This window comes from Protobothrops mucrosquamatus, unplaced genomic scaffold (assembly GCF_001527695.2).
Source record: "Protobothrops mucrosquamatus isolate PMUCROS unplaced genomic scaffold, P.Mucros_1.0 scaffold784, whole genome shotgun sequence".
Taxonomy (NCBI): domain Eukaryota; kingdom Metazoa; phylum Chordata; class Lepidosauria; order Squamata; family Viperidae; genus Protobothrops; species Protobothrops mucrosquamatus.
Genome location: NW_015387052.1, coordinates 30,820 through 55,486, shown reverse-complemented (window position 1 = coordinate 55,486; position 24,667 = coordinate 30,820). Strand labels below are relative to the sequence as shown.

Here is a 24,667-nt window from a genome sequence, read left to right as displayed (position 1 = left end):
CCCGTTGTTTTAACTGCAGTTCTCCTCCTCCAGCCATGTCCAGCAAGAGTGCATGTTCATATATAAGCATCTGCTTGTGCGCGCACACAAACATGCAGCCAGCCAGCCAGCCTACACGACGCCTCTCCCCTTTTCACCGTCAGCCTGGCCTGGCCCTGAGCTGAACTGCTGGTGCTGACGTCAGCTGGCGACTCAGGCAGCATTCCTAAACAGTTCAGATAAACCCACTGGTGGAAAGCTTAGAAAGCCCTCAGCTGTAGTGAAGAAAGCGAGCTTTGGCAGTGGGCCAGTCGACTGAGCTCAGCATTTTGTAATGCACTTCCTTTTTGCTTAACAGCTTGCATAATGCCTCAGCCCATGCCACCTTTAACCCTCTCTTTACCTGATGTCCCAAATGGCATTGAGACAGAACAACTGACAGGGTGTGAAGACAGATAAGGTTAGAGTTAAAAGAGAGAGAGAGAGAGAGAGAGACAGTTAAGTAGCCCGCTTAACTTTCTCATTTAAAAGCTGAGGAGAGTTTGAAGCTTCCAGAGCATGCATCATTCCAAAGTTAAAGACCTTCTAGGTGATTTTTCTTTTTAGAAAAAACAACACCCAAAGGTTACCAAAACTTACATACAAAAAGCTTTTTGAGGAAGTATCTGCAAAGCCAAGGATATCATTAGGGACACATTAGCAATTGCATTGTAAGATTAAGAAACATTCACTAAAACCAGGTTGAACAGTTAACTCAAGTGTTTTCAAACTCGGCAACTTTAAAATGTGTGGATTTCAACACCCAGAATTCCCTAGCCATTTTCCCCATGCTGTTTGGGGAATTCTGGGAATTGAAGTCCACACATCTTAAAATTGCCAAGTTTGAAAAACACTAATTTAATTGATGTAGTATGGCAAGGGTTTCCAGCTTTAAAAAAATAAAATAAATAAAATAAAATAAAATGCTTGCTGAACACATTTAAAGTCTTGAGAATATTTTGTGGGTACTCCCACAAAATGGTTACTGGGAGCTTGCTCATTCCTGAGAGAAATTCACTTACTAAAGGCTATCCAAATATCACCCTCTCACCAACTTTTAGCCTCTTTCCACAAAAAGACAAACCTACAGTTCTTCTTTATTTGGTTTGGTCTTGGACATTAATAATAATTAATAATAATTCTGCTTATCTTTGGGCAATCAATTAAAGCTCTGCCTGCAGTTATTCTGCTACTGTGGTTTTTCTGTTTTTCCTTTACTAGATTTCTATTTTTTAGCTAAATAAACACTTTAAAAAATTTATAGAATCAGGTGGAACCGGGAATTTGGCAGGCAAGAAGACTTTTGTGGGAACATTAGAAGCCCTGGGCACCATGTTGAGGACCCCAGCTTGGCACTGTAAACAAGTAAAGAGCTTTAGTCATTGACCAGATCAATTCTTCTTTGGAAATCAGGCAGCAGAGATTGTTCTAAAATCATTTTATCTTCTTAGCAACATAGAAGATAAGCCAGAATAAAAGACAGTGATTAACCAAAGAGGAATGATTATTTGGAGAAAAGAACATTCTAGCAAGGAAAAGTTTAATTTAAAATTTGGCTAGAAACCAATAGACTATGAACTCTGGTCCTGCCTTAAGCACAAAGCTGGCTGGGTGACTTTGGGCTGGGTGACTTTGGGCCTCTCCCTTAGTCTAGGAAGCAGACAATGGCAAACCACTTCCAAAAACCTAGCAAAAAAACTTCAGAGACTTATCCAAGAGGTCACCAAGAGTTAATACTAGCCTGGAGTATGTGCACACAACCACCAGTCTGGAGGGTATGGCTCATTATTACCAGACACATCTGAAATTAATCTAGCCAGGAAAACTTCCTGATGAAGGAGAATATTTGTAGCTCAGGGTTGAAATGAGGGGTCCTTGGTGCTCTCTGAGCTTGGGTTGTTTTACCCAAACTAGGTAACATGATCAGTGCTGGTCGCAGGAAAACAAACAAGCTCAGAGAACACCAAGGACCCCCCCCCCTCAAAAGTTTCTGAATTGTTTAACAATACAGGTAGTCCTTGACTTACAAACACAATTGAGCCCAAAATTTCTATTGTTAAATGAGACATTTGTTAAGTGAGTTTTGCCCTATTTTACGACTTTTCTTGCTTGAGTTGTTAAGTGAATAACTGCAATTGATAAATCAATAACTTGGTTGTTAAACGAATCTGGCTTCCCCGTTTACTTTGCTTGTCACAAGGTCACAAAAAGTGATCTCATGACCCCTGGACACAGCAAGAGTCATAAATAGGAACCAGTTGCCAAGCATCTGAATTTTGATCATATGATTTTGGGATGCTACAAAGATTGTAACTGTGAAAAATGTTCATAAGTCACTTTTTTCAGTGCCTTTGTAACTTTGAACGTTCACTAAATGAACTTTTGTAAGTCGAGGACTACCTGTAAAGGAGGCGACCATCTGCAAAATGTTCAGCTCTTTTCTTTTTCATCTGATTGTCATCCTGCCATCTCCCTTCTCTAGCCCTCATACTGCATTTCCTTATGGAGAACTGCATCACAGGAAGCTTCAAAAAGAGCTTTTACTAAGCTGATCTATTATTAGTTAGAATCTAAACTGCCATGGAGATAATATAGGCTTAGCCTTACCGTGTTGTTTTAATATAGCAAGATAATGCTTTTGAAATGGTCTGAATGCCTGAAAGTGTCATACAAATATTCTTGTTTAAATAATCTTGCTTGTCTGATTTTCTTTTTGGACATTATACACTATTCTTGCCTTGAAAAGTTATTATTATGGTTGATTGCACAGTCAGCCAGATCTTCAGACTGGATGTGGCATTTTTATCCACCTATCGAGTCCTTCCCAAGGACCTGGGATAGGCAAATATTTTTGTTGGATGGTTTTAAAGGTATTGTCATTGGATATAAACTGTTCAAGTAAAACTGCCTTTTGCAATTGACTAGTGGTGAGTTTGTTAATTCCAGTAGTCTTCAATGGGTGCTCCAGATGGACTGGAATTGCATCCTATGTGCTTATTACTATTTATACTACTTTGCTTTCTTTTGCCAGTCATTCTACTTGTATTTGCAGGTCTTTGTATTTTGTAATTTTCTCCTGCTCTTTCTCTTCTATTCTGCTGATTCCTCTCTTGATATTAACCTCTCCCAGTCTATCACTAGTGACCACAATTGCATCTTCCACTCTGCTATTGAACTTTGCACAAAGCTTCTATGTTTCTATGACTCCTGTTATTTCTGGGCACTTGGATATTCAATCACGTGGCAAGGAGTTGAGTGCCTTCTTCTAATCAATCCAAGCTACATTCAATATGGTTTTTCTTCTTCTGCAGTTGTCCAAAATTATCCTGTGAGTTAGGAGCTGATCTTTTTTTCCTCTGCTGTTTGGGCAGTTTCCTTACTGCTCAGATGAAAAGAGTTTGTTTTCAACTAGGTGCTGTTGGACCACATCAACTATTATGCAGGTGGGGATTGGCATATGATTCAAAGTATTTATTTTAATTTCATACAGAAAAGTTTTCCGACTGATTGATCAATTAATAAAAATGAGATGTTATTTTCAGATCTGTGGTCAAAGAGACCCAACATAAAAGAAAAAAAAGGGAGAGGAAGAAAAAGAAAATTAAATTTAAAATGTTATTATTGAGTCTCAGTGTTTTAACTGAGCCAATGGAATGTTTCAGCTTTGCTGTCTACCTCTTCTATCTATATACCTTCACAAGAGCCATTATGGTTTTTTATACCATTATGTTCTTTTTAGCTGCTGCAAGATTAGATTGCAGATATATAAAAAGAAATTAGGTTGTCTCACCAAATGTTGACAGGGAGGCCAGCTGAAGTTCAGCTGAAGCTTCTTGAGGGGCATCTTGACCATAGAACAACAGAATATTGTACAATGGTAGCAGTTTAAGCTTAGAGTCAATATGATGGGCTATAACCACATATAGTTTTGATATCATCCATACACACTTCTTCTCTATAACATGTAACTCTCACCAACAATAGCAAGGTATTAACTACATGTAATATTTCACCTATGTGACAGGCAATATTAATATTCTCATGGCTTGTGACATATCTCCCACCTACAGGAACATCCCTGCAGTTACATTTCACCCAATCCCCTAATATTCTCTTCAACCTCAGATGTCAGCCCATCTACTCTAGCATTCCTGATCTAGAATCCCAACTCCAGCTTTTGCTAATTAATGATTAAGAATAAGCAGTGCTTTAAAAAAAAAAGTGCTGGAACTCCAACATGTCATACTACCCGCCTTGCCTACCCTACAAGGTTCCATCCAAAAAAGGTGATGGAACTCCATTCTGGGCGTTCTATGAGAAAAAAAGCCCTGAGAATAAGTCATCTTTTGTTATCCTAATATGCCTGCCATGAACATAAAGCTGCTCTTAGCTTATTAAAAGTGAAAACAATGTTTTTATAATAGGCAATATGAAGAAAACAGCCAGCTGAATGTTTTACACTTTAACAGCACACTGTTAAAATCATTATTGATTTTTGTTTTTGCCAGCTTATTGATGGAATTTGTTCCTGCTCCCCTTTTGGCTGCCCTCTTTTATTACTTCTCGGCACCAGTTAAAGATACTATTGTTCACCAAACCTTTTAAGGAGATGGGTGTTTATCTCAAAGACTTATTAAATAGCAACAGAGCATTCATGTAATAATTACAGGGACATCTGTTTTAGTATTTATACTTTGTTGCAATTTTGAAGCAGTATAATGTTTAAGAGATGAGGAACCTATAAAATATACAGTATATAACATAAACTAAATATCAGGAGTAGCACATCATGGTTAAAACTTCCGAACAAGCATTCACATTTTAAACAATGTTCCTTACCAGAAGAACTACATGTCTCACTGCTCTTAGATTTCAAAATGCTTTGCTGCTTCATTTTTAAATAGTGTTTGAATTGTTTACAAAATGTTAACTGTAAAAGAAACAGCTTAAGGATTTATTTTCCCTTCTAGTCTTTGGGTATGAAAACAATCCGTTTTTATGCAAACTACCCAAGTTCATAAAATAATCTGGGTAGGCTTCTAGAAAGCTTATAATACCTTTACATTGGTTTCTAAGAAACTGAATTAACCCAATATTTCTCAAAAAATGAATAAGTTTAACGTTTCCAAATGCTCTAAGCCAGTGGTTCTCAACCTTCCTAATGCCGCGACCCTTTAATTCAGTTCCTCATGTTGTGGTGACCCCCAACCATAAAATTATTTTTGTTGCTACTTCATAACTGTAATTTTGCTACTGTTATGAATCGTAATGTAAATATCTGATATGCAGGATATATTTTCATTGTTACAAATTGAACATAATTAAATTCTATTCTATTCTTAGTATATTTTATTATTTTATTTCAAAACGGTCAGAGAAGAGGGTAATTTCCCTAAGAACCGCCCGCCGTGGTGCTCGAGGAGCTCCTGTCTCTCAGCCCCGCCCCTTTTGAGGAGAGTTCGGGTGGGGGGGAGCAGAGGGAAAGCATTCTCTTCTCACAGAGGAAATTGGCCTCGGTGGCTCACCGTACGCGAAGCCTTAAGCAGCGTGAGAGTTGGAAGAGCAAGGGGTTCCCCTTTCCATCCTTGCTGCGGCGCTTGCAGCTTTGTGGGTTGGTACTTTCACGCTCGCAGGATTCGAAATGTCACAATGGCTCAGAACGTTCAGAGTGTTACATTGTCTCTCACGCTGCCCATCACTTGCCACATTTGCCTGGGGGACCGCGTGGAGTGGAACGTGTCCGGCGCCAAAGCCCCACTCCATTACAAAATGCGCGTGGGACGCAGGAAAAAGCCCCCTCGGTGGGGGAGAGGAGGAGAAGTGCTTTTAATTCCATGCGTTCTTTTTTCTTTTTCTCCCCCCCCCTCCACCCATTTCTTGCATGGCTTTGAATAGGCAATTATTTCTGAATTCTAGCTTTGTCCCTAGCTTTTGAAACGGCTTGCCGAAAACTTTATAAGCGGTGTGTCAAGCCCCTGGGCTTGACATGAACCGGTGGGGGACAGGGAAGGAGCAGCCAGCAGCCAGCCGACGTCCGTATGCCACCCCGGGGTGCCGCCTGGCTCCCGAGGACCAGCTGGGAGTCGGCAAGGCCGCCATGCACCACGGCCGCCTCCCTCCATTGACACGGACACCGGGGAAGTCCCTACCACCGGCTGGACATCAGAGGCATGCCAGCCGGACGCCGGAGGGACCGCCTCTTGCTTCAGCCACCCCTCGCTCTCACTGGACGCAGGGGGAGTCCCGAAAATCAGCTGGGCGTTGGCGGCAAGTCAGCCAGACGCTGGAGGAACTGCCTCCCGCCGCGGCCGCCTCTCCCTCTCGCCGGGGGGGATCCCCGGAAGCCAGCTGGGCGGCGGAGACGCCGCCGTCCCTCCTGTGTTGCCGGTGGTCAGGGGAGGCTGCCAGTTGCCAGGGGGAGCTATGGCCTCGTAGAAGAGTGTGGAGTCTCAGTTCCTAAGACCATCGGAAATATGTGTTTTCCGATGGTCTTAGGCAACCTCTGTGAAAAGGTTGTTCAACCCCCAAAGGGGTCGCGACCCACAGGTTGAGAACCGCTGCTCTAAGCCATTTATCTGAATGGGTTTTCCCTATAGATACCAGAACATACATCTATTATTTCTACGTTTCAGAATGTTAACAGATATACATACAGAGCAGACTTAAAGTCACACAATAAACACATCCTTCAGATTTTCACTTGTGGTTTCTAATTTATAATTAGTTGATCCTTTTATATTTAACTGGAGGAGGAAGCAGTAAATTCCCAATTCATCTACATCAAGGGTGTCAAACTGGTGGCCCGTGGACCGGATGCGTCATAAGCAGGCCACGCCCACCCCGGCTCCGCAAAGGCAAAAAACGTCACGATATGTCACGATACGTCACATGACACAATCAGGTTTGACACCTGTGATCTACTTACTTGTGTCAGAAGAAAAAAGAGGACTCCCCATCTAATCCCTAAATATTTTCAAGGCAGAGCAATTTGGGAGGATTTTTTGCCCTAGTCAACTCATGCAAATGAAGAGAACTCAGGAAGCCAATAGCCTATATTTAGGTTCTTTTTTGCAAGTTGAATTGATTCTTACTGCTGAATCATATATTTCATTTTTTTAGTTGGCTAACTGGCTTGGTTATTGATAATCATATTTCAAAGCATTATAGAGGAAATATTTAAGGTTGCTTTACCTCACCCCTGTGCCCTCCAAATTTATTGGAATTATACTTCCACTATTCATTACCAACATCACAAGTCTGAGTAAGGCTAATTTAGTGGAGAATTAGAGAGAACTCATTTGCATACCAAGCAATATTACTTCAAGGGGACTTTTACCTGAATTAATCAAAAAGTAATCGGTAATATCTAAGAATCCATTAGATAATTATATGACTAGCATTTCATGTTTTTTTTTCAGCTGTAGGTTATTATGTTTACACAGATAAAATCTTAGATTCCTATGCACTCATGATTTCTTACAAAAAGTGTTTAGTAACAAACAAATGGCTCCTTCAATTTTCCAGTTTCAAAATTATCATGTAGTTTTATGCCTGCAAGTAAAAGCAGAAGCATTTATCTAATTGGACAGACCTTCCGAGTAGATTTACCTTTCTCTGAACCTAGTTTCCTTCCAAGAAATCCAGGATCCTAAACCCAGAAGGTCAGATTGGGACGAAGAAATATGTCTACCTTCTAATGATGAATCACCTGCATTTCTGTAACCACAAAGTTAAAAATATAAATCTTACTATGGATTTTTGAATTTGAGAATTAGGCCATGTAGAAGTCATGGATATCTAGACATTACCTATGCTAAGTTGTAAAAAATGGAAAACCGTAAGACATGCTATGTATGCATTGGAGAAGAGGTATGTGTGAAAAGACTACTCACGGATGTAAAGAAAACCAGTTTCCCTTTATCTCCATTACTCAATTATTGCCCCTACATAATTTGTACTGTAAAAGGGTAGGCTGGTGATATGTTTTGTATAGTATGCATTTTTATATCACAACTCTTCGATCCTTAATTCTGTTTTGAAATGAATTTGTGAGAACTAATTCTAATCTTACATTGTATTAGTACCAAGCAGACACTAGCAACAGCCTCTCCCATTTGCTTTATGTGGTAATGCTATAATTTTAATTCAAAGTTGGCTAGATCTCAGCAAATCAGCTAGAATATTAGGCTAGGGTTTATCTTATTAAAATATTGTTTCAAGCTATAGATAACAACAGTGAGTTTTAAGAATGGCAAGATCAGCTCCTGCTCTGGATTCAATCCAATTCACTGACTGATATTTTTCAGACTAAATTAGGAACAGACCTACTGAAATCAAAGGAACTTAAATTAGTCGAAACTAATGCCAGGCATGCTGTCAAAGGGCAAAATCTAAGACTGAGAGAGAAGAGTTCTACTCAAGGAATATGACTCTCATCCACTTTCTTTAAATCTATAGCCTCTCTCATGTCCCAGATATCTTTTGAAATAAATTATGAAAATGTAGGGGATACTAAGGAGGTAAAAATGCCCCCTTTGCTGTTCTGTTACAAGAGACTGTTACATCATCACAACAGGTTCATTGGAGCTCATCAGGGTCAGGCACAGTAAGTAGAGAACATTTGCAGAATGTAAGAGCATAAATGAACCACCTCTCTTCAAGCAGTCACCTCTTTTGTACAACTCTTGCAGCTGTTCTCAGTTGACTCCATATGCAAGCACATGAAAAAGCAAGCAGAAAACTGTCCTATAAGCACTCAAAAATTGTAGCTATTCTAACAATTCAAAGACAAATGTTTCATTAATGGTCTTCTGTGTGCAAAGAATGTCTTTTGAATTCTGACTAACCTCACAGACTACCACTCATTATGATAAAGTCTGGATTCATCCTATGTAACATAACCTGTTTATGTAGAAATGCACTTCTGGCCCTAACCCAAACTTTGAAATACTTTTGTGGAACACCATTTTATTTTATACTCGAGCAAAAACATTTCATATCTTTATTCACTGCCTTATGCTAAATTACAAAAAATTAAAGTTCATCTGGAATTACTTTTACTCTAAAAAAATAGTTAATGAAGGACAAGGGTTTCATTTAAAAAAAACTATTAAGGATGGGATTGTTTAATTTGACTCCTTAAAAATAAAAGTATATGTGAAATTGAGCAATCCAGGGCAATGTAGCCAACCTGTAAGTTTCCAAGTATTAAAGACTGCTCAAGCCAAGTTTAAACCTTTGTACGGTTTAATTGCTAAATAATATTTCTGGATCAAAATTGAGCTTCATGTAAGAAAGATTGGAACAGGAGAACCTCTGATCATAAAGTTCACCAAGTACAGACCTTATTTTATAAAAGATTAGGATCTCAAATGGCTAAAACATTTATATTCATATACATGACATTTGAAAAGCTGAAGTTAGAGAGCAATTGCTCACCAGATATTTTAACTAATTTTCAATCCAGATCATTTCATCACATGTGTTTGGGAAGCATCTCACTTAGAAACTAGCATCTAATATTAGAAACCAAAACATAGCTAATTCTACCAGACTCATCGACTGGTAGATGAGTTACATAAACAAAGATCAGACTTTGTTTTTTAAATAATGACATCAAACATAATAAAAATCTTATTTTAATGTTCATTAGGAACTTTATTCCAGGAACATAAGGCAGCTAATCAAGAACATTTTTGCAACTTCTAAGAAGTTACTGGGCTTAGCTAACCTTGACAAATGAATACAATAATCATTATTGCTTTGGAGCTAGTCACTCAAAAATTTATATAGATAGTATTTCTTCTATGCCATGATCTAGTAAACTGTTAAAGGTCCACGTAGTCCTTGATTTACAACCATTCATTTAGCAACTGTTCAAAGTTACAACAGCACCGAAAAAAGTGACTTATGACCAGTCTTCACAATTACAACCATTTCAGATACCACAGTCATGTGATCAAAATTTGGGCAACCAGCATATATTTAGTATATGCTGTATATATAGTTGCAGAATCCTGGAGTTATGTGATCATTATTTGCAACTTTCCCAGCTGGCTTCCAACAATCAAAGTCAACAGGAGAGGCTAGATTCAGTTAATAACTGAGTGATTTCCTTAACAACTGCTATGATTAGCTGAAGAAGTGTGGCAAAAAAAGATAGTAAAATCTGATGCAATTCACTTAACAACTGTCTTGTTTAACAATGGAAAATTGACCACAAATGTGATAAGTTAAGGATTGTCTGTAAATATTATGCCATATTAATTATATCAGATAAAGTTCATGTAATTATACATTACTTAAAAAGCTATTTTTAATAAAACTATATTAAAAAATAAAATTTCTGACTATAAAAAAACTTACAGCTATCCCAGGCTTTTAGACAGATCTTAATAATGTAGACAGAACATGTGATGTTTAAATCATTTCCTGAGGACTAAGCGTATTTACAGAGTTTTCCTTAGAGAAAACAATTCCAAATAACACTGGGCTGGTATAATCCAGAAGGAAAAAGTGAAGCACCCATTTGGAAGCATTGATATTACTATACATTTGTATTTTCTAAAGTAGAAAACCCATAACTTTATTTTTTCCATAACTGGTTTGGAGACCTCAGCCCTTTATGAAAATGAAATTTTTCCATGAAGACCTATTACTAATGAACATTAAAGGAAAAATCAAGAATCAAATGTCAAAATGTTCTACTCTTGTAAAGGGCACATAAAAGGAAATGTCTAGCTAAGTTTCCCTCCTTCATATGTAACCAACTGGCAACAAGAAGTGGTGTTTGTGGGGAGACAAGCCATTACTATATTTCTCTTGTCATCTGCCACTGTCAAATCACACTACATAACATCACTTATCATCTGTTTAGTTGACTGAGAAAGCCATAACTTACTTAATAGTGGCCCACAAGGGTTATTCTTCTTACTCAGTATCTTCCTTGTCTGTTCAATAGAAAAGTGATCACAGAAGATGCTGCACAAGGAAGATTTACATATCTCCCTTCAGGCATCAGTCAGCACATCCAATGCATTCTGGCTTGAACCACAATCAACAAAACACACTTCTAAAGTCACTTAGCCTTACATAAGTGCATACAAATGTATACAATTTTATCTACCCTCAATGCTCAATGCTCATAAAGGCCATTGATAAACACGTAATACATGCTAAGAAAAGTCAAAATTATGAGGTAGTAGACGCACTAGATTGGAAAGAAAGCAATACTAGTGTTGCCTTATTCATACCACCTTTGAAAATTAAATGTATCTTCCAAATGAAACACAATCTTAAAAGCTTTTCAACAATTTTAAAATTATAACTGGAATAATATTTTGGTTACTTTGTTATTAATTTACATACATATTTAATATACCTACAATCTACAAAATAGACTGCAAACAGTATTTGATCATGCCAATCAAGAGGACCTGCATCAGGCTTTTAATAACCTAAGCATGTTTTTTTTTTTTTACTTGATGTTACTTCACCAACATCAATTAACAGATGATGTCAGCGACACAGTCTATGATCATTAAAAATGATGAACACTATTGATCACCCTCATCAGGTAGAGGACTACAAACTGTCCATTCCTGATCTACAATAACGGTCCTATATTTCTTATCATTTCCTTCACAACACTCTGGGGTTTTTTTAGGGGGGGGTCAGAAGCTGTTATATAAACAATGGACTGCTTTCAAATTCTAATGATTTCTTATATTGGCGATTTCTGCTGATTAAAATAAGAGTAGGTGATTTTTGCTGATTTTCTCCCACACCTTAAAAATGAGCTCAGGGGGACTGAGGAACAATAGAAGTAATTCTTCAGGGCTGCAGAAAGAAATGGAAAAAAGAAAGAGGAAACTGGCTCCCTTGTTACCTGGAGCATCCCAAAAGAAATTACATTCAATTCATTATTAAAGAGGGAGGCATGGGGGGAGAGGGGAGAAGGCGGTTATATTTTGAAAAAGTAAAATTTTTCCTTACCAGAAGAAAAACTAATATGGCAGTGTGTCTTAGATATTTGTGGTTATCAGGACAAAAATCATCTTCCCTATCTCCCCTTCAAATTATTAACTAAGACGTATTAATTGTATCTTAGAATTATGGTCTTATATCCTCAGCTGTATGAGTATATTTATATATGGAATCAGGATATATACAGAAGAAAAATAATCTGTAAAACTTCCTTACATTTAAACTGAACTGTTACTATTTAATTACTCATATCTAAAATTTTGCTATTATTATCTAGAAATAAATAGCTGTTTACAAGCTTTAGTTTTAATCATACAGGAAATTACCAAAATTACCTTCTACCAATCATTGCATTCAAGAGACAAAATGTAAGAGAGAAAAGTGAAAAAAAATATTCCACTTTTTGGATACTTAAGTTGTTTCTCAAAGTCTGGAATCTATCCAAACCTGCCTAAAGGACAAGCTCATTTTACCCTTTGAGCCTGAAACTATGAAATTTTGTCAGCTGTTCTCAAGTAAACAGCTGACTACTCTAATAGAAAATATTTTTCATGCTGACTCAAGTGGGAAACACATTTTGCTCAAGAAACAGCACTGTTATCAAGTGCAGAAGAGCAACAATTTAAAAGTGTTCAATAAAATGAGTCAGACCTGAAATTAACTGCAGCCCAGCAGCAAGCAAAAATTCCTACAGTTGAAGAGATAGAAAAGTGGGGTGGTGGGAGAGGGGAATTCAAACATTTAGAAAATATAATACAGCCATCAGACATGTAGTTGATATTTAATATATCTGAGAATCTAGATAAGTTAATAAGTATCAGTGAACTTGCATTAGAGAGTTTTCCCTCCCAGCCAACATCCTGAGTAGACAAGCTATTTGCACAATTATTTAGAAAGCTGAAGCTCAATCCAGAGGCCCGTCAGGTATCTGGAACTTCCTATGCTAGAAGATCTTCACCATTAGCTTAACTGCCACTACTTAATCTAGCCCAGTGTTTCTCAACCTCAGTGGGTTTAAGATGTGTGGACTTCAGCTTCCAGAATTCCTCAGCCAGCATGGCTTAAATTCTGGGAGTTGAAGTCCACACATCATAAACGGTGAGGTTGAGAAACACTGCTCTTGCCTATATGAAGTGTCCTGCGTTCACATAGGAATTTCTTATTATCACTTGATCTTATTAGGATTTGAAATACAATTAAATTCTATTTTAATATTAGACATTATATTTAATAGCTCTTGAATTTAAAGTTTATTCTATTTTTACCTGGCTAGATATTAACACAATTACTTTCATAGTTTTTTTTTATTTCTTCACGGAAGACACCTAGCTTTACACCATGAGCTATATAGGGCCACCAGGTTTCATAAATGGATATAAACAAAGTAAACAGGGTTACTTTGATAGGTTGAAAGCTCAAAGTTGCTTGACTCCAAATGCAAACATCTAGTTTGTAAAGATATTTTAAAAAAATATTATTGAAAACATACTATATTTTTTCAAGTTTTATTTTGTTACTCTAATCATCTTGAATTAGCAAAAGTAAAATATTAAAAAATTTTAAAAATGATTTCAGTTTACAAAATAACGTTACCAGTGAGGATAGGAATGGTCACACAGCAAATTTAAACATATTCATATATTATCATTTCACAATAATTTAGACACTGTCCAGACAAAACTAAGCATTTAGCTCCCAGATTTATGAATGCGCTTAACACTTTTCCATTCAGATCAATGGGACTTCAAAGTACACAACTTGGCTGGACCCCTCTAATTTCTAAATTACATTATTCCATATAATGATTTTCTACTCAGAAATACATCCCGCAAGATTTAGAGGTATTACAGCTTAATACATAATGCAGGGCTCAACTGTTCTAATAATAAATCATGTTCCAGTTACTTAGCCACTATGTAGAAGTATTCTAAACATTTCAAGATGGTAACTATGATCATATATAGTTCAAGTTCTTTTACTATGTTTTAAGAATTTCCTGTGGAGTACAGAAGCTAAAATATTTAGATGTACTAATCTTTAACCTAATATCTACAAATGCATAATTTAATAAAGCAATTATTGCACAATGTTATCTAAACTAGACAACCAGTTTTGTCTGCAATAACTGGTTTTGCCTTGGCTCCTCCTCCTCCTCCATCTTGGTCAATCTGCTGGACTTTAACCTTGGATCTTACCTTGGGGCTATGGCTGTAAAGGAAACAGCCAGTGGAGGCATAGACAGCTGGTCCTGCTCAGCAGCCGTGAGCAATCTGGACCTACTGTAGGAGAATCTGAGTGTTCTACCCAGCTGGTACCTCACCAATCCCTGGTCTCAAATCCAGCACTGTCTAACTGCCCACACATGAAAGTTTATTAACACGCTCTGTTACTGAAATATTTAAGATTTTAATAATATATTTATTACAGAATTTATTTCTTTAAATAACTTACAGGCTGCCCCAATCTGTCATGGCTCTGGGCATCTTACAAAATATAGTAATTAAAACAGAAGATTAAAAATAAAGAAACCACATCACTCAAAAGACCAGGGAAAAAAAAGGCGAGAATCATTCATAAGATCAAAATACCTCCCAAGGGTCCCATCATCCTATTTTTCCACAAGAAACTAAAGACTTGGCTCTGCCAGTTGGCCAGGAGATCAAATGGGGGACTTCCGCACTGGAGGTGGCCGCTAGAGTGGTGGCAAACTCCACCTCCCCCACCCCTTGCTCTCTTCTCTCCACCCACCCATCTTTCTGGTTATCATACTGTTGCATTATTCTCATTGTGTTCCTTTATCCTTGTTAATTTTATTGTTCCTTTTTTTTTTTACTTCTCTTCTGTTTGCACTCCATTCCTTTTCTTCCTTTTTATTATTGTAAACCACCTAGAGTAGCCCCATGGTGAGATAGGCGGCAAATAAAAATAAATTTAACGAATAAATAAATCGTCCACTCTCATACAGGGCGTGGTGTAGAGCCAGGTTTAAAGGGCTTATTTAAATAGGGCCAAAAATTACCAGCTTATATTAAAATTATCAAGGACCTTAGGCCTAAAAATCCAAACATTTCCTAGTTTCGGACTTCATGGAATAAGAGAACCCTTGGAATTTAAGCCTAATGATTCTCCTCCCTTCAACCTGACCTTCCTTTTACGCTGAGTCTTCCATGAATTTCTTTATTATCATCAATAGATCTGACATTAATTAACAATAAAAGAGGAACTTATAAAATCAGACAAGCTGCTAAAACAAGACAAGAGGTACCGTAAATCACCTAGATTTCCAACACATTTAATTTTTTAAATGAGCTTCCAGCATATCCGATCAGCTAAGTCCAGAAGGGAGAATTTAAATTTACTGACAAGTTCTACAGCATTGTTCCAATTAATGTCAGACGTCTTCAGCCACTGCCCAAACACAATTTTCAGCTATTTCAAACACTGCCACACACTTGCAACAAGGTCTTTTTTAAATATATATATGTTTCCTTTTACAGATTTAGTGTTGCAGATTGTTTCAGTTTCCATTTACAGATTTAAAAAGTCAGGTTCTTCATTTATACTATAGCTACAATATGGCTGTTTCAGCATGAAATTCTTGGGTTTTGCTTTTTTTTAAAGGCTCAATTTAGTTAGGGACCTTAACAAGAGGAGTTGGGAGTTAGGAACCTTAACAGGCAGGAATTGGAGACACAGTAAATGGATTGTTATAAAGCAATAAAGTGCTATTGGACTCATCTTTAAAAAAAACAAACCTACAGATGAGACTGGAAAAGTATTTCAATAGGGATATAAAATTCTGACAAAGATTTTAAAAACTTATACATTGTTTTTTTCTACAGAAAAACATGTAAATCATACTTCACACACTATAGTGATTATTTTCACAGATGAGATTAAGATAAAATCAGATATGCTGCATTATAGCTTATCAGCTGTGTGAATCAGAACAATGGCATAACCATATCCTCCAGCCAGTCTTTGTATTGTCTTTTGTTTAAAAAACCGTGATATTAAAGTATAGCAACTAGATATTAAAATATAGCATCTAGAGAAGACAATCTGATTATTTATATGCCATCTGCATTTAGTACTATCGTACTAAAATTCAGCTGGCTTTGGAATGCCTAAGTACAATTTATCAGATGGCTTTGATGAAAAAAAATCAAATAAATACACCCACTTTTGTACTTATGCAGTAGGTATACACAATGTACAGGTGTTGTACTGCCTGAACACCTGATAGGCTTTCTTGGCATCAAAACTGGATTAACTAGGTGAAATTCTAACCTGCTTACCCTCTAGAAGTATTTTAAGTTGTGCAATATAAAATGTTTTAGCTATTTTTGTTTTACTACTGACTTCACACATGCTTAGGGGTGTGGGTTATGCACACCATAGTTAGTGCCAAAATGTGCAAAAGACAGAGTCATCAAGTATGCAGATTTAAAATTTTCCCTAGAAATGAGGTAATAATCAAGTAAATCTAATTTCATTTCAAAAGCCATTTGATTTCTAATATCCCAACACATTTTTTTATATATATTTTTATATGAACTGGAACTGGATAGAAAACAGGCACTGCTAAAAAAAACAACCTTCAAATTTCTGTATATAGAAGTTTCAAAGATAGACTACATTTAAAAAGGTAACCTTTAGAAACATATTAATGGACAGAAGTATTGGCTCATAAAAAATAACTATAAACTGATTTTCAAAGTTAACTATGCAATAATTATGTAAATATGCTCTGACTGGAAACAAATAATAATAATAATAATAATAATAATAATAATAATAATAATAATAATAATAATAATAATAATAATAATATAATAATAATAATAATAATAATAATAATAATAATAATAATAATAATAATAATAATAATAATAATAATAATAATAATAATAATAATAATAAAGTTGGAAGGGACCTTGCAGGTCATCTAGTCCAACCCCCTGCTCAGGCAGGAAATCCTATACTATTTCAGACAAATGGTTGTCCAGTCTCTTCTTAAAAACCTCCAGTGTTGGAGCATTCACAGCTTCTGGAGGCAGGTTGTTCCACCTTTCTCAGGCCTAAAGTCATAACAGGAAGATTAACCATGCCAATATTTTAGAAAACAAATTGTTTATTAGTCTTGACTTTAGGGGTATTGGAATCTTATGCAAAGAACCTCTTGGAGAATAAGAAGTCTTCATGAATGAGAAGAGGAAGGAGAAAATCTGCAACAGAACTTGCTCAAGCTATAGTTTTATCCACACTTCCTTGTTACAATTTTTTTTCTCCAAAATATACAAAGTTCCTTTAAATTTCATAGCATCAGCTATGAAGCAATTATTACACATGTGTACAAATGAAACTACAACTGGAATTATCACATATCAATCTACAGCTTTGCTGGCATGAGTTATTCATCTCAAATATATCATGCCAACTAGCAAAGACAGATGCTGATATCTGAAAGAACAATTAGAAAACTAAATTATCTGCTTAAACAAACCAAGCTATAGACACAGTTGAAAGAAAATTCCTAATTAATACGTAGTATAGTATTAGAACTACCAAACTTTAAAATCCAAAATTGGACGTTTAGATGCTCCAAATTCCATCAAAGTAGTTAAGGCTTTTATGTCCAGGTTACTTCATTAATAATTTTCAATTATTTTTATTTACTGAAAACACCAGCAAAGAGAAAAGTGTATCTGTAGACAAAGGATTGAGCTTCAAAAAGAACTATATCTTTTTTTAAGCTTTTTTTTTAATGTGACTGTAAGGCTTCTCATTACAAAGAATGCCATGCAATTGCTTACCTACTATAAACATAAGAAAATGTTTGTTCTTAGTAGCCTTGCAAATTAGAGTGCAAATCTTGCTCTCTTAAAAATAGCAATATCTGTGGTTGCTGAATTGTTTTGAAGATCAAATCCAGCCAGTGACAAAGCCAATTTAATCTCTTATTAAAAATAATAAAAATATGTAGATTTCCAATAAACATACCATGTGTATTATGTTCCCATTTCTTTCATTCTAAACATTAACACTATAGTTAAAAAAATAATTCCCATACATTGATTTTACGCAAATATATAATATGCAACTATGGCTATACAATAAAAGTATTTAGTAATAGTGGTAATATGCTCTCTATGCACTAGATTCAAGGAACTAAAGAACTAAGAACATGTATAGCAATAGTTAGATTTCTTTCTGTATAGAACAAATCTGCAAATAACCTTGACCACAGTTTGACAAACATATCTTTTATTTTAAAAATTCTAGCTATGGAACTTTAGACAACAATAATATGGAAGCATAGGATATTCCATATGAGACATAATTCTAGCCTATTAAAACATTTTAAAATATGTTCCATGTGCTTATTTATGATGTAGGTTTTTAGCAATAAGATTGACTATAGGACTATATATTAATGTTTTTCATAGCAGAGGTGTCATATAAACTCTCATTTAACACAATTCCAAATAATATTTATTTTGATTAGGGAAAGGGCCTTAGTTCAGTGACAGAGTTCCTACCTGGCATAAGAAAAGTTCTAGGTTTAATACTTAGAATTTGCAGACAGGTTGTAGAAAGAGTCTAGAGGCTGTGCTGACAATACTAAGTTGGAAGAGACAGCAATCTGAACTTCCTATACTGCGTTTTTGTTAAATTTCAGATAACAAAACTGAATGACTAACACAAAATATTAGCCACTACTGTTAAATTCTTCAACACTGAAGATATATTAACCAGCACTAAAAATGTTTACATAGAAATTATGCCAATCTGCAATATTTGAACAGGTGACTATTCCAATAGTTGACCTGGGTAGATTGGTCATACACCGTACACAATACATTTGAACAACATGACAGGAAAAAAAATTTATATACATTTTCTTAATCAAAGGGCTGTGTTAAAGGAGCTTCAAAGGCAGCTTCCCATAAATCTAAACAACAATATTTAAACCAATTTAAAAGATAACATCTAAAATGATAATAGAATTCAGCATCTTAAGGAAAAGGACAGTTTACAAGAGTCTGCTAATCTTTTTCATTTACTCTGCTTGTCTTATATAAAAGTTTTTTTTTTTAGCAATCCTACTAAGTCCAGCATTTACTGCAGGAAATTATTACTGTATGCTGTTTCTGACTGTTAGTTCTCAGAGCCCTTGGGAATGAACAGCATGCAAATACAGTAATGCATATACATGATTTGGGAAACCTCCGGATTTGTTATATTTTTTCTCACCACACCCATATAAAGTCACATTTTAAATAATGCTGTAAAAGGCAAAGTTTCCATACATTACTAACCTGGAGGTTTTCCAAACAGATCATGTAAGGAAGAAATGAAAGTACATTTTTAGCATGAAGTATTTACTAGATGTTTAACTGTTCCAAAAGCAGCAGTGGACACAAGTTGTATTAATGCATATGGCCTTTCATTGGCCTTTTGACAACATCATTCAAGACCCCTTCTCTTCTCCTGTTGATGTTTCACAAGAGTTCCCCCTCCTCTTTTCACAATTTCTTAATGAGGCCTCTTCTAAATGCTGAAAGCAAGCAAAGCTAAGCCCATGCTGGGTGTCTGTCTCTCAGAGAAGATTGCATCTTTTATTTATCACCTCTTGGCTTTATTTTCACAGTGAATTCCAAGCTTAAATGTAATCAGCCAAGAAACCCTCACTACATACACTACTGTCATTTCTCATCCTTTACAAGTGGAGTCAAGGGGGGGAAGGGGGGGAGCTCTCAGCAAGACCAGCCAAACCAGAAGAGGCTCTGTTCTAGTGGTGGCACCACAAATGGAGAGGTGCCTCCGACTTCTGCTAGAGGGATAGATACAGAAGTCTTGAGGAATGTTAATTAGAACTTAGAGGAGTGCCCAAAGCTAAACCATTTGCAGTAAAAGCAGAAAGGCAATATGGGGAGAATGTGGTCTGCCTCACAATTCAACAATTCCATTTTGACTCAGGCTGGCCTTAACCTTTTAGCTTGGATACAGATATAAATCCCATAGTAACACAGATGGCAATTTTAACTGAAATAGCCACATTTTTAAATACCAAGAAAACACAGATCTACGTAGTGGAGGGTTAGAAAGTGGGGGAGAATAAACCCACAAAACTCATAGGCTGCATTTACATTTCCAAGAGAGGAAGCTGAGCAAATCTGCGCAGAGGACAATTAGAGTTGTGCAGCTTTAACATCTCCAGATTGCCTTCCCCATTGTCAGCTCCTTGCTATTTTGCAGACAGTGAAAAGCAATGAAAGAAGCTCTTTTGTTTGGCTTCTCCTTTTCATGGAGAGGGAAAAAAATCTCTCTGAAAAGGACACAAACATGAAAATGAAGAATGCTAGCTTCTTCAAGGGGGAATTTCCAAAAAGCCATCACAGATGTACTGCCAAAATATAACTCTCTTGAAAAATCAACAAAAAAGGCTGAGCACCACAGAGAGCCTCGCGCCTCGCCCTGAGCAGGAAGTTTTAAAAAGGGAACCATCTATCCATTTTGTCCTTCAAAAGCAGAGGCAAACCTTCCAATCCGAACATAAGAGAAAGGGAAGTCGTCCTACAGACTCTTAGCACCCCCTTAACTGGAAGAAGTAACCGCTCCCCACCTTCACCTCCCTGAAGGACAGAAATAGGATGGAAATCCACCTCCAAAGCTCCATGACTAAAAGAAAGCAAGAGTTAAAGAGGAATGGGAAGAACAGCCCGAGCACTGCGGAGAAAGTACAATATTATTAGTTCAGGAAGAAATCAGCAGAGTCTCCCCTGCTCTGCAGCAAAGTAGAATGAGAGATAAAGAAACCAACTACATCCTCGATCTATTTGGCAGCACTTGAGGCAGGCTTTGCCTTCCTGCACAACAGTTCCTCCTTGGCAGCCCATTTTTCCCCGCCCCTGCATCGCATCGCATCGCAGACAGACCTTCCTTGTTTCATCAGCAATCTGACAGCTTTATGACCCAATGACCTACCCTCACTGCCATGGATAACAAAAACCTGGAGATGCAGGCTGGACACAAAAGCACTCTAGGACTCTGTGCCAAACCAAAACTAGATGTTATTTCCTTCTCAAGTGCTGCTGTCCTAGAAATGTCTTTGTTTAAAGGCTCACACAGTCTCTCTTGGCAAATCCCAAAGACACTCTTTCCCTCTCGCCCTTCCTCCATCCCTCCCTGGCGAAGCTTCCCAGAGGATTCTCTTGCTGATTCATTGCCATTCATACTCCTGGATATGTGGGAGAGGCAAACGAGGAGAATAAAGAGAAAAAAATAAAAGTAACAGTTCTGGATTTTGTACGGGTGGTGATTTTGTATGGGATGAAAGATGGGAAACGTGAGGTTCTGGAAGGCGCTGGGACAGCAAAAATAAGCTCCTGGTATAGGATTAAAATGTTCTAGGATCAGTAACGTCTTTTAAACAAATATATAAAGTAATCCCAAGAAATACGAGGGTGGTTGCTTGACTGGGTGGCAAAGAGACAAATTGGAATTAGGTGGAGGAGCCTCAAGACAGGAGATTTAAAGGAGGAGAAGCTACCGGGAGGGGGAGGGCGAGGGCGGGTGTGGGGAGAAGGAAGGTTCCCATTCTTAGGGAACTGACGGAGGGAATGAGAATAAAGAAAAACTTAAGAGGGAAAAAAAGGTCGGGGGGGGGGGTGTTTCGGGCGGCTGGAACAAGCGGAGGGCGCCCGAGCGTGCAGGTGAACGAGGCAAGGGAGTCCGCTTGAAGAATGCGCGCGGGAGGGAGGACTCCGACGAGACCGTGACCCGAAGCAAAGACCGTGGGACGGGAAGCCAAGCGGGGCGGGGGGAGCGAAACGATGGCATCACCCTCCCCCCCCCCGCCGCTTCCACCCACCGAAGCCCGAATGACTCACCGACTTGCAGAACGTTGTCGACGCAGCCGCCGTCGAGCAAAGCAATGCCCCTGCGGAAGGGCAGGCGGTTCTCGTCGGCAGCGGGGTCTGTCCCGCCGCCGCCGGCGGGCGCGGCGTTGTTGGTCCCCCCGCTTCCGCCGCTGTTGTTGGAGACGGCGCTAGCGAGAGAGGCGCCGCCGCCGGCGGTACCCGTGGAAGCCACGGAGGCGGCTCCCCCGCCCGAGGAAGCGGCTGAAACGCTGCTGGCGGAGGACTCCTCGGCGGCGGCGCCGCCGGTGTTGAAGGAAGAATACATGCAGATCTCTCTCTCGCTGCGGGGGAAGGACCAGTACACGATGCGGCGCTGCACGGGCTCCGGGATGCGCTCGAACCGTTCCTCCACCCGTTGGAAGGGCCACTTCTCCGCTACCCGCCGCGCCGCGATGTCCAGCAGGGACTCCGGGCTCTGCGTCTTGCCCAATGGAAGCACTCCGAACGCGGCATAAGCCGCGGCGAGGGCAGAGGGGAAAGCGGCGACGGCGGCGGAGGAAGCGGCAGCGGCGGCCGACGAGGGTCCCGCGACGCAAAGTGCCCCGCCGCCGCCGAGGCCGACATCCACGCCGCCGCCGCCGCCCGCCCGCTGCCCCGGCCTGCAACCAGCACCATACCCAGGTCTGCAGCAAAGGCGCTTGGCGGGGATAGGGAGCTGTCCGCGCTCCGCCATGATCGCGCCGCTTCTAAGCAGACAGCGGAAGTGGTTTTACTCTATAAACGGCACCAGGAAGGCAGCGAGAGACTGCCGGAGCGGCAGATCCCGCCTATCAGAGCTATATACGGGCAAAAGGGGAGGGACCCTTCCGCCTGGGCCACAAAAGGAGGGGAGGAGCAAGGGGCGGGCATATGCAAAACTTAGCGGCTACAAACATAAATAGAACGCGCCCTGCGGCCGTGTGCTCGCCGCGTCAGCCGTGACGGCCTGGCGGCGGCTGTGTTCAAACATGGTAGGGTGGAGCTCGGAGCCGGAGGCCTGTGTTCGGCCGATCCCAAAATGGGCGAGGGGGCGGGGTTCCGAGCGCGGCTCTCTGAAGCACGTACCGAGTTGATAGGGAGGTAAAAGGAGACCCGCCAGGGGCGCGCGAGCGTTACGCAGCGGCCTCGCCCAAGACTACCTTCCCAGGGGGACGCCGCCTCCCGCGCGCTGTCCTTGGTGGGCGGAGGGGGCGGGTCTCCGGGGCTTCCTCTTGTGGCACCGTTTACGGAAAGGAATGTGAAAAGGCGGCGTTGGGCGGGCCCAGCGCGTTACTCTTACCCCGTCGGGTACTATTCGCCTCTCTCCGCACGGCCCGGGAGAAAGTCGCGGCCGGGAAGGCGGAACCCGCCCTAGGCGAAAACCTCTTGTCCCGGCGCCAAGGAAATAAGGGTAGCCGCGCTGTCCCCAGCGCCCGGCTCGGCGTCCGGCCGCTGTCCGTTAGTCTGCGGCGCTGCACCTGGAGCGGAAAGGGGAGGTCAAGCGAATGACCAGCCGTGCTGAGGGAGGCTGCGGGCATTTTCCAGTCGCTTTCCAGTCTTTTTATTTCTTGGGCACGGAAACTCGAATGGTGAGGACGTTCCTCCCAGGCGTGGACGCTAATGAGTTGGAGGAACTCGCTTTTCGTTTTGTGGATTTCGAGGGCTTTGAGCTTTGTAGAGGTGGCGGTTTCTGGTGGTTCCGACGTTCTTCCGTGTTTGCCTTGTTCCCCCAACAGCTAGAAGCCTCATCTCGAAAAAAGGGGGAGGGTTCTGGGGAACGGATGGGGGCCATAGAGGTATCTGAGATTGGACCTGAAATGTGAGGAGGGGAAGCTTCACGAAGCCCGATTCGGTTGTGGCGTGGCGTTTCCAAAGGAGGTAGGCGAGTTAGCCCCAAGAAATTTGTCGCGCGCAAAGACTAGCAGAACTTGTTATAATGCAAGTTTCTGTGGCTCATTAGAAGGTGTAAATTTCTGTGAGAGAATTTTATAATCTCAGTGAGTGGCAGCATCTGGCTGCCCTTGATTGATCCTGGATAGTGTTTGGATAGATAGAGCATTGGAAATGTCATGTCTTTTGGGCTGGTATAGAATATTGAAGGGAAGAAAAGGGCAAAATCACTTCTAGAATGTGGCCAAGGGCCATCAAACCTTCATGGCTCTAAAAGTCAGGCTTTTCTTGATGGTACTTTTAGGTTATGCAAGGAAGGAAAAGGATTTTTTTTTTTAAAAAAAAAAGTGATTGAGAATAAGCAAAAATATTTAGAAGTTCAGATGTGGAAAAAGATAAAGTGTGGTGGTTTATTTTCTTCTGGGTCTATACCAGTGGTTCTCAACCTGTGGGTCGGGACCCCATTTGGGGTCGATCGACCATTTCACGGGGGTCGCCAAGCAAGGCTGTCCACCATTTTTTTTCTCCGCCATTTTTCCCCCTTTTCCGGCAGGTGCCTTACCTCCCTTGGGCTGGGCCAGCTGGTGGTCGGCCTGCTCCATCTCTGCCGCTTGCCAGCTACGCCTCGGCCGGCGCAGGGGGCGGAACCACGCATGTGCGGCGCTCCCGGGCAGGGAAAGTCCTCGACTTACAACCGGTTGGGTAGTCCTCAACTTACGACCGGTTTAGTCCTCGACTTACGACCGGTTGGGGTCGCGGCATTAAAAAGGTTGAGAACCACTGGTCTATACAATAAAATCATCAAAACATTGCACCGTATGGTAGGTACACCAAAGATCAACAACTCCCTCATGAGATTTATAGACTTAACAGTTTGTTTATGCCCCAGT

At 39.7% G+C, this 24,667-nt stretch overlaps 1 protein-coding gene across 1 annotated transcript in view; it reads right to left on the bottom strand.

Annotated features, from left to right (window-relative positions):
• Nucleotides 1-22,602, bottom strand: part of ZSWIM6 (zinc finger SWIM-type containing 6) — a 100,824-nt gene extending 78,222 nt beyond the window's left edge. The window contains exon 1 of the mRNA XM_015818751.1: nucleotides 21,900-22,602. Within this exon, the coding sequence (XP_015674237.1) occupies nucleotides 21,900-22,602 (703 nt within the window). The remainder of the gene's footprint in view (nucleotides 1-21,899) is intronic.
• Between the last annotated feature and the right edge of the window lie 2,065 nt (nucleotides 22,603-24,667).